At 50.1% G+C, this 14,204-nt stretch overlaps 4 protein-coding genes across 4 annotated transcripts; 2 read left to right on the top strand and 2 right to left on the bottom strand.

Moving 5' to 3' along the window:
* Positions 1-2,898: 2,898 nt before the first annotated feature.
* On the bottom strand, positions 2,899-3,945 carry NCS54_01418600 (Hypothetical protein; the record flags this gene model as incomplete). The annotated part of the gene is made up of 4 exons (XM_053159346.1): positions 2,899-3,122; positions 3,184-3,206; positions 3,260-3,806; positions 3,852-3,945. The coding sequence occupies 4 exons, from the start codon at positions 3,943-3,945 to the stop codon at positions 2,899-2,901; spliced, it is 888 nt and encodes a 295-aa protein (XP_053015321.1).
* A 1,421-nt stretch (positions 3,946-5,366) lies between these two features.
* On the top strand, positions 5,367-6,575 carry NCS54_01418500 (Hypothetical protein; the record flags this gene model as incomplete). Its single annotated transcript, XM_053159345.1, has 3 exons — positions 5,367-5,468; positions 5,518-5,665; positions 5,713-6,575. 3 exons carry the CDS (start codon positions 5,367-5,369, stop codon positions 6,573-6,575), a joined length of 1,113 nt encoding a protein of 370 aa, XP_053015320.1.
* Positions 6,576-8,050: 1,475 nt separating this feature from the next.
* Positions 8,051-10,378, bottom strand: NCS54_01418400 (Terpene cyclase/mutase family member; the record flags this gene model as incomplete). Its single annotated transcript, XM_053159344.1, has 3 exons — positions 8,051-8,353; positions 8,411-10,126; positions 10,181-10,378. The coding sequence occupies 3 exons, from the start codon at positions 10,376-10,378 to the stop codon at positions 8,051-8,053; spliced, it is 2,217 nt and encodes a 738-aa protein (XP_053015319.1).
* Positions 10,379-11,420: 1,042 nt separating this feature from the next.
* NCS54_01418300 (Hypothetical protein) lies at positions 11,421-13,191 on the top strand (the record flags this gene model as incomplete). The annotated part of the gene is made up of 6 exons (XM_053159343.1): positions 11,421-11,752; positions 11,811-12,303; positions 12,358-12,696; positions 12,746-12,893; positions 12,946-12,956; positions 13,009-13,191. The coding sequence occupies 6 exons, from the start codon at positions 11,421-11,423 to the stop codon at positions 13,189-13,191; spliced, it is 1,506 nt and encodes a 501-aa protein (XP_053015318.1).
* Between the last annotated feature and the right edge of the window lie 1,013 nt (positions 13,192-14,204).

The raw sequence follows: 14,204 nt of genomic DNA, 5'->3' as shown, positions 1-14,204 counted from the left end.
TAGCTTGGCATTGGGTCATTTATTTGTACTTTGGTGAATCAAGGTGCCATGCAAATCGCAAACACTCAGAAGCCAAGTGCCATTTTCAGCCGCAATTGCGACGCAGCTTGGGAACCCCTCACTCTAAAACACGGCGCATGCAGCATCCCGTCAATTATGTTGGTCGAGATAAGAGAAAAGAACATGAAACGCGGGCACGACAAGCCCTCCAGTAATATTTCCTCTAGCTGTCGACAGTCAGGCAGTGTATGCTGTGATACTGTCTTGATATGGGTGATGCATAGTCGATCGCTGTTGTGTCCCGCACAGCCTCACTTTTAGTGTCGCATGGAGAAGTGAAGAGGGGACTATCGTTCCACGGCTCTTCCTATCACATGCCAAGGCTGACTCCCAGCAACCCCTTGAACTGTTGCATCTCGGGATGTCCCGCGCTCAGATCTGCTTTTACTGCAATGAACTTGAAAACAGGATGTTGAAGGCACAGATCCACCTACGTAACCTGTAGTGCTGCTCCTGAAGCTTGTGGCCGCTCGGCGAAAAGGAAATCGCATCGAGCCGCAAGTATATCATATTACATATTCATCATCTTCCGACTATGGATGCCTTATCTCTCTGTTGAATTAATGGAGAAAGAATTGACCAGACCCAGAGAGGGGTTGTGATTGTTATGGGATCATGTTGTACTTACGAAACTAAGTGGGAGCGAAAAGTATCCAGAGGATACGCTTGAGCTTAGACTGCCCGATGAATAATTTCCCCATAAGGCAAGACTATTATTGGCGGTTGAGTTTTGGTTTGCTGATAAAGATGTGTCCGTGATTGTACTAGAGAAGTGTCACGTAATGAACCCTCTCCTTATGTTTTGCCGTGAGAGGTGTATTTGCCCATTCAATTTTCTTCCTAGTAATCCATAATTCGTATTGCGCTAGAAATATGGCTCTCTAGCCTGCTCGTTGAAGCTTGAGTAGATATTGGAGGAGATGTCACCCCGGACAAGGATCAAACTACTCCAGACAACTTCCGGGCCACTGGCACTTCCCTTCTAGTATTAGTGCTTAGGATGAACATCGATGTATAGCCATGAGAAGATCCCAAGAAGGGAATCGTATGTAAGGACGTCGAATAGTAAATAGCTGGGATTGCATAACTAGAGCTTTCGAGAGGCCTGTGTGAGCATCATCAGTTTGAATACCTATTCACTGCTGAGAGTTCAGGATTTTAGTATGAAGTCAATATTCAACACTCTCATATAGCGGGTAACGCATATACATGCTCATATCTCAGTGTAAATGTTAGGGACGTACTGGGTTAGAAGGAGCTCTAGAAGCACGATTGTCTCAGATCAGTTTCTCCTTATCCTTAAATTGCTCCCTGAAATTGAAGAAAAAGAGTAGTTTCTCCCTTGCTTGTGGTGTTAGATTATATGTCTCACTGTCTTGGGGCGGAAAGAGAATGGACCCTTGGGCGCTCACTCTCCCTTCTGTGATAGTGGCACTTCACCCAGCCACATCGGTGGCAACGGCTAGGGCAAAGACACACATCAATAAATAATTTCGCGATGCATGTGTAGGGAGACCAATGCAACTTTACAGTTACATTCTGGCTTATCTTCTGACTCAAAAGAAGCATGAACTCAAGGTTGATGCAGGTTGCACAGTGATGGTGCCCCGCCACACACTCTTCGCTCACATACAGCACGGCCACTTTCACTCATTCATTCAAAGTTGGCACTTTTCTTTGGGGGAATATTAATATTGTCTGGTGATGTATTGAAGGTATGACATTAAGTAAGCCAGATGGTTGTGAGATAACGCTCGTCTCTATATGTAACCCATCAATTCCAAGCCAACAATACAATGAAAAGATGATACAGTATCGCGAACAGAAGATAGTGGTACAGCCAGTCCCTTAGAGGGCGAGCATGGCGACAACGCCAACAACACCGGCGGCGCCAATGACGTCAGCACGGAGGGTAGGGGCAGGGCCCTTGGAGGTCGTGGTGGTGACAGCCTTGGTCTCGGTGGTGGTGCCAGTAGCGGTGCCAGCAGTGCCAGTCCTGGTTATGGTTAGCTTTTCAGGCTTTGACTGTGAAATGGATAGGGTGCGGACTTGGTCGAGGTATGCGTAGTGGTACCAGTGTGTGTCTCGGTCGTGGAGTCGGCAGCCATGGCGGGAGCGGCGATGGCAAGAGCCGCAGCGAGGAGGAAGTTCAGCTTCATGGTGAAGGTTTGGTGAGGGTGTTGAGATTAATTGAAAGAATGAAAGAGAGTTGAGCGAATGTTGTAGAGATGAGCTGGATTGGAAGAAAGAACTGCAGGACGAGGACACCTTTTTGTACTCAAAAGTTCAATATGAATCCGAGTCAAGGGAGAAGAAACATCATTCCATGGCATTGCTTGTTTCTCGTTGGCTACCCCGTACCCTTCGGCAAGACGTTGCCGGAGAGCGAGCTAGCCCCTGGCGTGGTCAGCCACACGACTCCCAAGATGGCCATGTCTTGAACCACGGTCCAACACCTGTGGCGTGGGCAAGCTTCAGTAGGAGCAATACGAGGCGGCTAATTGCGTAAAATCGCAATCATACGGGCCGCTGACGCGGCTCAATGGCAGTTTGGAAGGTCTAGATTCTAGCCCGCATTGACTGCGCCTCGCTGTGAGAGATGGCCATCCGAGGTTACGAGATGCCGACTTATCCATTGGATCTGCAGCCGGATCAAAAATAAAGCCAACGGTCCTGTTGAAACGTGCGAGCTAACTACCATACGGATACGTCGGGATCTGTGGCCATCGTCTAGCGAGTATCCACCGTATTCTGTCCAACACCTTTTGACACATTGACAAAGTAATCCGCCTCCCTTGTTTGGCTGCCTATTCTGGACGATCGAGATGTTGCACGGCATCAATTGGCCGCAGGGAAATTGCCCAGACGACCACCGTCGACCACTATAACGGCGCCGTTGGTGTATGCCCCAGCGCGAGATGCAAGGTACAGGAACGTGCCTCCCATTTCCTTCTCGTCTCCCATCCTCTGCAGTGGGACCATCTCGCTCGGAACGGCACCTAGCTGCCCTGAAGCGTTGGAGTAGAGCTTTACGATTGGCTCGGACATCTCGCTCGGGAACACTGGAACAAACAAGCTTTAGTTGGACCCTCCTACCTGTCAAGGGGCATGGCGTGCACTTACATCCAGGAGCGATGCAATTTGTCCTATGCGTGGCTTAGCACTCGACTACCTGAATAGCTTCACCGGAACAACTCACCGAATTCCCCACTGTGGGAGAGTCACCGCAAGTTGCTTGGCCGCCAGGATGGCTGCGGCCTTGGATTGGCCATAGGCCCAACCTCCAGGGGCCTTTTTGTTGTATCCGGCAATTGAGCTCGTGATGATGACCTGCGACGTCTGATCCACATTTTTCTTTTCATTTCCCTTCCCGAGGAGTCCAAGGAAGGCCATAGTCGTATACCACACTGAGGCTGTGTTGACAGCAAAGGTATTCACGTAAGCGTCATAGTCAATGTCGAAGTTGCCCTTTGCCCATTCTTCCAGGCTGGTCTCGGCTGTAACTTGCTTGACCTGAGGGCCACCGATGCCAGAGTTGCAGACCAAGAGGTTGAGATATCCGGTATCTTTCTCGATAAATGAGGCGGCCTCTTGAAGTGCCGACTTGGAGGTGACATCGCATTGCACTGGAATCACATTTGGGCCAAGTGAGTTGGCCACCTCGTCCAACATGTTCTTTCTTCGGCCTGCGATGTAAACCTTGGCACCATTTTGAACAAGGACTTTGGTGATCATGAGTCCAATGCCTGGGAAACCATTAGAGATGGTCTTGTTGACGGTTGTCTACTAACCTGAACCTCCGCCTGTAACTAGCGCAACGAGGCCGTTGACATTGAACAAGGAGCCAGCGAGGAGCTCACTGCTATTCGAGTTTTCGGAAGCCATTGTGTTGATATTGATTGAAATTAGGTTGCTTGGGGAAAGATTGCCTTTATGGCTGATGAAGTAGAGAAAATCACGCTCTTCTTGGCGAATGTCGTCGTTGACTCATCGCGAAACTCCTCCGCTTTCAACGCTACACGTGATCCAATCCTGCGTGATAGGCTTGCTATGCCGAGGTTGACTAACAAGTTCTTACTAATGCGCCCTTTGCTGGACATGAAGAGGGGTTGCTAAGATCGATTCCCCAATCCTTCAGATACGATAGGCCGGAATGTCGCGCCTTTTCGTCCAAAAATAAGGCGGTGGGCCATGGTGTGTCAATGAAATATCGGACGTCTGTTTTAACGTAATAACCTTGAGACAAGCCATAAACTTTACAGGGAAATTGGGTTCTAGAAACAAACCGTAGGTCCAAAGGCGAGAGACGGAATTCACTTCATGGCTTGAGAAGCAAGCTTCTCGATCTGGGCGCTGGGGTTCGCACTATACACCGTTGTATGTAGGCCCCTTGCATACGCAAGGTGCCAGAAGAGAAAGAAGGTTAAGACAATTATTTGCCCTGGAAACAAACCAAGGGAGAAAATGAAGACTAGACTCAGAAAGGCATTGGGCTTGGCTTCGTGGCTTGAGCTGGCTTGTCTGACTGAGTCTGCCTTGGCTGAGTCCCAGGCAGCCACAACCAGGTCCATCATATTTCTAGACCGTCCTCCCTGAGACCTGACTTGAAATAATTTTTGCCTCCCATTGCCCTGTTTATATTCGAATACCAATACTCGGCGGTTTATGGCCCGATTGCGACCCCCGAGATTATTCAGCAAGACCAACGTCGCAATGTTAGAACTCGACCTCAATAACTCGCAGTCGCCAGAAGCTTCAGCAAAGTCTTCGGCAGTCGATCAACCAACGAAAAAAGACATCTTGCCCTTGCTCGAGATAGCTAGCTGCAGATACGACGCGATTGATCAGGACAGAATCGAGGAACTCAGCAAGGCGGCGAAGCAGTTCTACGACGAGCAAATGCGAATCAAACGGGAAGCCCGGAGGAGAGATATGATCTTCTTTGCGTCTGTTGTCGTGCCGTGTTCTGTGGTGGCTGGAGCGATTTACTGGCTGTATTGTTGATGTGGGTGTTGTTCGGTACCGGCAAGCGATGTTTGTTTTTGTCCTCTACCGCGTGTAGAGATGTCTGCATATAATGATGAAAGAAGGTCCGCTAGCAAGAGATTGACGAATGTCGACAAGATAACGAGATAACCATGCTGCGCCAAGGTCTTGCGCACGATGATCACGCCATATTGACCCCGCATGAAGGAAACAGAACTTCTGACCACTGTAGTCAACTTGCGCATTCATTCTGCATGCCGCAATCCTAAAGAGTGATATATCCTTTGTGTCTTCTCCAATACGCCACAAATCCTTCCGCTATGAGTTCTTCAGAGTCTATTTCGGCTTCGCAACAGGCGGGCGGCGCACTCGCGCATCCAGGCGACACCAAAATAACCCCCAAGGTCTTCATCATTGCCATGGTGAGCAACATTCTCCAACTGGACTCGAAGCACCTCTAATATGCAGCAGTTCCACGAAGAGTCGCGAATCTGGCTGTCGCCTGAAAGCGCTATCCAGTTCCCGCGCAAGGTGCAGGTTCCTGGCCTCTCCCCTGAATACAAGGACGTCCATATTACCGAGGACGGCCAAGTCGGCCTCCTGGTCGTAGGCATGGGCTGTGAGTACATCTGATGTTTTCTTTGCATTAAATTAACAAGAAAACAGTGATAAACGCTTCCTTGTCTATCAGCGCGATCATCTCCTCGCCACTCTTCGATCTGTCCAAGACTTACTTTGTGCTCACGGGCATTGCTGGTGTTAGTCCGAAGCGTGGCACTATTGGGTCTGTTGCAGTCGCAAAATTCGCCGTTCAGGTAGATATTCAGCTGGAATTTGACGCCAGGGAGATCCCCTCGGAATGGGATTCGGGCTATGTTCCCATGGGCGCGGATTCGCCTGACGAGTTCCCTAAAATGCTTTATGGCACTGAAGTCTTTGAGTTGAATGGCGAGCTTAGAGATTATGCTCTGTCTGTGGCTAGAACTGTTACTCTCGAGGACTCGCCGGAGGCTGCAAAGAACCGCGCCCTGTGGGTTGGCTCACCCGGCATCTTCCAGGCGGCGAGCCAACAGCCGAGCATTATCGAGGGCGATGTCCTCTCATCTAACACCTTCTGGCATGGCCATCGTCTTTCAGATGCCATGGAGAAAGTCACCAAAGTTTACACATCTGGGCAAGCTAACTATGTCATGACGGCTCAAGAAGACAACGCTCTCCTGGCAGGTCTGTTGAGGGCGTCACTCCAAGGCAAGGCCGACTATTCTCGCGTCACATTGATTAGATCTGCTTCCAACTTTGATCGTGGCCACGAGGACAAGCCACATAAGCTTCCTTTTGTCATGGATAACGGTGGATTGGGGCCTTCCACTCGAAACCTATATCTTGTAGCTTTGAAAGTAGTGCAGGGAATTCTGGACAACTGGACCACCAAGTTTGAGGCTGGGCTTACTCCGAGCAATTACATCGGGGATGTCTTTGGATCACTGGGTGGTGTACCAAGCTTTGGCCCCAAAGAAGTTCTTAATTAGATAACTATTCCGTACAAGGTAGTTTATTCCGCGAGGTAGACACTAGACAAGAAGGGTTACATCAAGTCAGACAGATGCGTGGTCTTTGTTTTGCCATTCTCGGTATTAGTATACTTGTTTGACTGCGGTATCCTTGTCACCCAGTTGAACGTAAAGTGTGAAATAAATGGACATGGAGACGTCCACGTGTGCCAGTACCTCCATGTCAGCATCACCGTGCCCCAAGATGACATCAGCTTACCAACCAACGATGCCATATAAATGCCGAGAATAGATGCGACTTTTCTGAACAAGAACTAACGATGTAATCATGGATATCTCGCCAAAGAATCTTGTTACCGCCCTGGGCGCACTTACTGCTCTCTGGACGGCTGCAAAGCTGTCTAGCTTTCTCTGGCTCTACATCCGTCCCTCCTCATTTCACCGTTATGCCAAGACAAAGGACGGCTCGCCTCCTTGGGCCTTCGTCACAGGAGCTAGCTCTGGCATCGGACGTTCCTTTGCACTGGAGCTCGCATCCAAGGGCTTCAACGTCGTGATCCATGCCCGCAACAAGTCCAAGCTGGAAGCAGTCGAGGCAGAGCTGCATGCCAAGTTTCCGTCTTGTGAGGTCCGCTGTCTTATAGTCGACGCCTCTGCTCCATCGGAATGGAACTTTGAACATATTGCAGCAAGCGTCTCAGATGTATCAATAAAGGTCCTGGTCAACAATGTTGGAGCGACGATGCCCATCGGCCACGAGTTTGATACCCTCGACAACTACACTGCTGATGAATTGCACGCGAGCATCAGTACCAACGCCGTGTTCCCCATGCTGCTCACCGCCGCCCTCATGCCAAACTTACTGAATAATCAGCCGGCTCTCATCCTCAACGTGGGTTCGTGGTGCGACAATGGATTCCCCTTTTGTCCTGCCTACGCCCCATCAAAGGCCTTTGTGAGAGGAAGCTGCGTTCAACTGGGGCTGGAGATGGCATTCAAGAAGCGCGACATTGAAGTTCTGGGCCTCAGACTCGTGCAAGTTACCGACACTGGTACCATCTTCGTTCCTACCAATATCATGGTTCCAACGCCGGATGTATGGGTCAAGACGGCGTTGGCGAGAGTTGGTTGCGGTAGACCAGATGTTATGCCTTATTTCCTGCATGCTCTCCAGGAAGCACCACTTGATCTGATGCCAGCATGGATAAGGAAGAAAGCACTTCTCGCCCTGGGAGGCACACTTTTGGGAGCCGATCCGCTTGGAAGATTGGCAGCACAGGCAGCCGGCAACGAGGCGGCGAAGAAGAAGGTTTGATACACAAGGGATATGGGGTTGGGCACAGGAGATTTAGTGATGATAGGACTGAGTAATTCGATGCCTGTTGTTCCTTTCAAGCACTTTTGGCAACTCACTAGCTGTGAAGTTGATAGATTTCTTATATCTGGGGCCGTAATTTACACGAAATCTCATTAATGTATACTCCTCCACATGTTCAACCATTGGCAAGTGGTATCTCCAAATCCGGGCATCTCCTCGCCAACAACCCTAACGCTTTGAGAGTAAAAGTGAACTTATAGTTGGGATAAGAAAAGGTACCGAAATTGTGGAAAGAGCCTGGAATAGCCTCAGTAAGCCACTCCCCATTGCTTTGTTGCCGGCTCATCAGGAACTTGGCTCCCCTTGCCAGAGCCTCGGTATCAGGGTACTTGGCTTCAACTAGACCGATGAGAGCCCACGCTGTCTGGACCACAAGGGATCCGCTGGGATCTTCGCAATACTCCATTGTCTCGCAGCCCTGTCGTGTATGTCAGCAACAAGAAATATGTCCGAGACAAAGACTGGGTATATGTACCATGAAGCTCTCAGACCAACCGCCGTCTTCACGCTGCTTCGAGATGAGAAAGTCACAGGCCCGCTTAGCACTGTTGCTCGTTTCATAGTACTCCCCAGCACTGGCCAAACTCTCCAGAGCAAACATTGTCGCGTACGTGAAGCAAATTCCCCAGCTTCCGTACCAGCTACCATCGGGTCTCTGAGCTCTCTTGGTCCACGCTACACCTTGCTCAATGAAGCTGTCGATTTCCTTCCTCCTGTAATTGGGCCAATGCTCCCTGAAGAGACAGAGAGTTGTGACGCATGATGATGTGCATTCTGGGTAGTCGTGATCTACCATGTGGCGGCCAAAGATTTCGGTGATGTTGAGCCCTTCCAGCCACTCCCCTCCTCTTCGAGCTTCAAAAGCGGAAACACCACCGGTATCATTCTGATAGAGTAAAATTGAGCCAACAGCATCATATATGCGTTGGTCATCAAAGATCTTGGGGAAGTTTCCAGTCTTCTCAAGCAACATGACAGCCCTCAACGCCTCGGCGATGCAGTCACTGACAGCGAAGCCCTGATCCTTGTTGCTGAACGCCCACGCGCCCTTGCGTGGTTGACGATAACACTTCTCCTGGTCGACACAATTTTCTCGGATCTGCTGTCGTTCCAAAAATTGGTAAGCCTTGAGAAGCATCGGCCGCCAACATTCCTCATTTTCAAAACCGCAGTGGCATACTGCTTGGATCAAGAAGGCTGTATCCCAACACTGACTCCCGTTCGTGGCGTTGATTTGCATGCCACCGGATGTCATCCACAAGAACTCTTGCAGTCTATCAAGATGTCTCTGGAAAGCGACGGAATCTCGGCCATATCGCAGGTAAGCGATGACGGTGTTCATGGGGGCATCGGTCGCTGCGATACCACCATAGTCTGTGTTGGTATCTTGCATGTCGATGAGTTGACTGACCCAAGCCTCAGCTCTTCTCTTGAGAAAGTTTGGCCGTATGTATGGTTGCCAGATATTGACAAAGGCCCAACTAGCACCTTTGAGAAGCCACGTTCTTGGCTGCTTGTAGTCGACCTTGGCGACGGTGTTGCGATGGTTGGTCCAGTTGATCTTCTCAAAGGGGTCAAGGAGGAGTTCTTCTCGAAGGGATTGAACCAAGTTCTGGCTGCCTTGGTATTGCCATCTTGTAGTGTACAGGTAACTCATCGGCTGAGCTACGAGGCGCATCTCGGCGTAAAGCCTCCAAGGAGCAAAGGGCACCCAGTCAGGGAGCAACCACATTTCTGCCGGAATGGGATTGACAATGTCCCAGTTCATGACTCCAATAACTGAGAGCCAGAACTTTCCCCAGATGGAAGAGTAGATGGCTCCTCCCATCTCCTGGATGAAGCTCCGAGCCCTCATGAGGACGGGATGGTCTGGGTCCATGCCGAGGATTCGAAGGACGCAATAGTTGACTGCGGTTCCGCACACAGTGCTCTCTCCTGTTGAGTGAAGACCCCAGCCTCCCTCAACAGGATCGAATAGGGAAAGTAGGTAGTTGGTGAGTTCGATCTTGGTTGACTCTGGGATTGGTGTATCTGTCACGAACCATGCCATGACAATGCCGGCGCAAAAGATCATCGGGCCGCCACTGTCACATCCCCAATGACCGGATGGCAGTTGTAGCTTCTTGAAGAAGGTGAGGCCATTCCGAGCAGCCTCCAAGGGTGAGTCGGCTTTGGGGAGAGAGGGCAGGTCCTGATGTTACAGTTAGCCATTGCAAGGCAACGAGTCATGAGTTCTGGAGCTTACCAAAGGCAGGTCCAGGAACCACTTTTCCGCGTAGGTTTGTGGCCAGTCGCGGGCAGCAGCTTCGTCTGGAAGCAAGTGCCAGGTATGACGGCTGTCATCATCATTCAGACGCCATAGATTCCGGTCTGTCTTTTGGCCATGGAAAGGAATGTTGGAATATTTGAGCGAACTAAGGGAGTTCTTGTCCGTGCCATGCATCTTGATAGAACTTGAGAGAAGAGGGGAACAAGATGAGGGTATGACTTTGTCTTTGACCATATACAAGACAGCCATCTCTATCCATTCATATATCCCCGCCCCTCGGAAGTTCGGAAGCTATCAGATTGATTATAGAGATAGAAAAAGGGGCCTTGGCGATGATGCACGGCAGAAAGCAACTTCCGCTGTGGCGTTCTGAGCTGGCCCTCACTCCGCCTCCGAGGGGTCAGAACAACGTACTAAAAGGTCGGGAAGCATGTGACGCCTTTTCTTCAAGACGGCCCGTACCGCGACTTATCGGCCTTGTCCATCTTGACGTGTTGATAGGGCGGTTAGGGGACACACGTCACCGTGTCTTAGAGTTAGTCCCTGCTCCCTGTCGAATGGATAAACTTTGATAGGCGCTGCAACTGATAAATATGGAGTATCGGAAGAATGTGCATGTGAAAGGCGGCTGGATCTGAGACATGTCAGCAAATAGATTGGGGACACATTGAGAGCTGACAGCCATATCGCCCTGGATGATAAATCAGAACCCTGGAATCCCACTTCGGCACCAATCACATATCTAGCAAGGATGTTCATGTCTAGAAAGGGCCGCCTTTGGTGATATGCCGCCATCCCGGTAGGCATGCAGAGCTGAAGCCGGGTGTTAGACAACCAGTGGAGGCTAGTTGTGAGAGCAGAAGTAACATAAGCTGAATGGTGGAGACAGGCATTCCCCTATGCCCGCAGGTTCGACGTCGTCAATGTTGCATTGCCCCGTAAGCGACCAGGTTTCAGACGTGGCGGGCTGAGAACTTCGACACATGCCTAAGCGCCGTTGGGCTGGTTGGTTGAGTTAAGGCCTGAATCACCGATTGACGGATTATCAGACTTACGGCCCTCAGTGGTCCCAACAGCTGTTGTGATGAGAGATTTTCGGCTCCCTGATTTCTTCGTTTCTTTCTTTCATCTGTCTTCTCGCCCTTCTTTCCGATCCAAGAGCACTCGTCGTTTGACACTCCAGCGGTACGACGAGCAACTTTGTTGAGAATCTGAGATGGCCATCGTTCTAAGCAGCCTTGCGGCTCTTCAGTCCAAGGCAGACAGCATACTTGTTGCGGTTGCGATCCTTGTTGTTTTGATGGCAGTCACACCTCTTGTTGGTCGTCTAACGTCTCCTCGAGGGGCCCCTCGACCCTTCAAAGGATACGCCGGGCGTAATTCGCCAACTTTTGCCAAGTCTCGAAACGATTACCTTCGGCAAGGAAAGGAACAGAGTCCAGATAATCAGTTTAGCTTCTGGCATGGCCCCCACCACATGGTTTCTGTTTCTGGAGAGGTAGCAAGGACTGTCCTGTTAACATCACGGAAGCTGAATGCCCTAGCCGGGTATGGCTCCTTTGTATATCGCTCAAACTTTATTAACGGTGCTAATACGTCTATGTAGATTTGATACTCTGTTTGGAAGCTTTCTCAAGATTGATAGCCTCACCAACAGTTATGCTCGACTTGCACTGCTCACGTTCAAGCGATGCGCGCAGGATGAGCACATTGAATCCAACCTGCCTCGGCTCATCGACGATAGCTGCAGATTCATCGCTTCCATAAACCCCTCTGAAGCATGGGACCCAGTAAACAAAATGGGCTACCTCATGTATCAACTGACTCACCGCATGGTCGGGACTCACGACATTGCCAACGACCCAGAACTGGTGGTCAGCACGAGGGACATCTACAAGCCTCTTGACCACTCTTCTCTTTTCGAGATATGGTTTCCTTTACTCCCGACGCTGTCCAAACTGAGAAAGGCCTGGGCATACACAAGACTGCATTGGTTGGTCCAGGGTTTCATCACCGACCGGCGCAAGACTGGGAGGAAGGAGAAGGATGCCATGCAGATGATGATGGACCAGGAGTTCAAAGACGCGGTCATTACCCTTGTAAGTGTTGGTCTTGGCAAGTTGAAGGGAAGCTCACTAATACGGGGTTTCCAGGCAGTTATCGGTGCCATTCTAGCAGGCGTGCTCAACACAAGCATCACCGCTGCATGGAACGTATGCTACTTGGCTAAATGTCCCATCTGGCGATCCAAGCTCAGAGCCGAAGTTGATCAAGTGCTTGTCAAGTATCGACGCTCACCCAGCGAAGACGTGGTAGAAGTACTGCAGCGTCTTAAGCTGAAAGACTGGGAGAGAGAGTTTCCTCTTTTCGAGTTCACTCTAAAAGAGACGATGAGATTTGTCATGGCAGGACAAATTGTGCGAAAGAACATTAGCAACAAGGGTGTCGCGGTTGGTGACACGGATTTTATTATTCCACAGAACAGCTTCGCGGTAGAGCGATTACCATCTTCCAACTCGAGGGTTTGCTGATATTTCTTAGGTTTACCCCGTCGAGGACGTCCATATGGATCCTACCATATACAAAAATCCTCTTGAATGGGATCCCAGTCGACATGATAAGAACCGAGCCGAGGGCTCAAAGTCTCCCCATTCATTCCTTGCATGGGGCTCTGGAAACCATACCTGCCGTAAGTACATGGTCAACTAGAACTTGTAAAGTATGCGCTAACTCCCAGACAGCAGCTATGAGGGTAGGAGGAACATCTAAGCTATTGCCAGAGCCGCAAAGCTAACACCTCTTAGTTCTCCAAACTCAACATTTTAGTGCCCACGGTCATGCTGGTGGCTTTATATGACTTTGAGATGTGTAATGCCCAGGGCCAAACATCCAATGAAGCACTTCCGAGACTTAGCTATGATGGGATCGGAGCAGGACGCCCTACAGGCAAAGTGTACGTGAAGTGCAGCTTAAGAAAGGATGCCTAAAGCGATGGTTAGAAACGGCTTGGTCTAGCAACATCCAGCATATTCAGTCGTGCCTATCAAGAGGAACCACAGATTATTGGAATTAGATAGCCTTGGTTCATTTTTCACCCCCCGCCTGCCCACGTCCATTGTACTTCCGTGTCTCACTGTCCCTCACCGACAAGCCTGTTATGCAAGATCTCTGGTTGCCTCGCTGGCATATGAGATGAAATGAGGTCCGCCGGCTAGCCTATATTAAGGGTTCTGCCCGCATCTGAGATAGCTATGGGCACGGCAGGCATGCACCAAGGGCATAGCTGACACAAGTAAGCTGGGCACCAAGTCCCTGTAGAGGCTCGATCTCTCACCACCAACACATCTTCAAGTGAGGATGTGCCCTGAAATGCGTAATGTCTCAGTTGGATCGCTACGGCTCGGCTCGAAAAGCTATGCCATCCGTTGTCCCGGGCCGCGAGTCCGTCGATCTTTTCGAGCTTCACCGTCCCGCTGGAGATGAACCAGAGGGCTGACTTGAGTCATTTATCAGATTGTTGAGCCGTATGGTGGGTGAGACCTGCAGATCTTGACTGTAACAAGATGGGAGAACCTTGGGTTTGGAATTCCCAGGGACGCGTAACTGGGTCCTCTCATTGCTTAGGAATTCACCCACTGAGGATCCTAGACATTTCGCACATACCCGGTCGTTATCAAGAGTATGCGACCAAGATAAGCTACATATCTTCGCGTAGATAGCCAACTGACTGAAGTTGCCTTGGTGTTTGACGTACCTACGCACCAATTCTGAAGTTCATATGCTACCAAGTGGCTGCTCCTGTGAAGACATGACAGTTCCTGTTCCCTGATGATATGCATCGGGCAGGACGCCACACATTCCCGTCCCAACTGGTTTGATCAGTTATCAGCTCTGAATATGGCCTTGATCCGATAGCAGTATACACATTACTGTCAGTCACCAACAATCTGAAGACACGCATTTTTCATCATTTTCTCGTTACACTCATTCCTCGAACTTT

This window comes from Fusarium falciforme, chromosome 12, assembly GCF_026873545.1.
Source record: "Fusarium falciforme chromosome 12, complete sequence".
Lineage (NCBI taxonomy): Eukaryota > Fungi > Ascomycota > Sordariomycetes > Hypocreales > Nectriaceae > Fusarium > Fusarium falciforme.
Note: the sequence above shows the minus strand (reverse complement) of the source record. Positions and strands in the feature narration are given on the sequence as shown.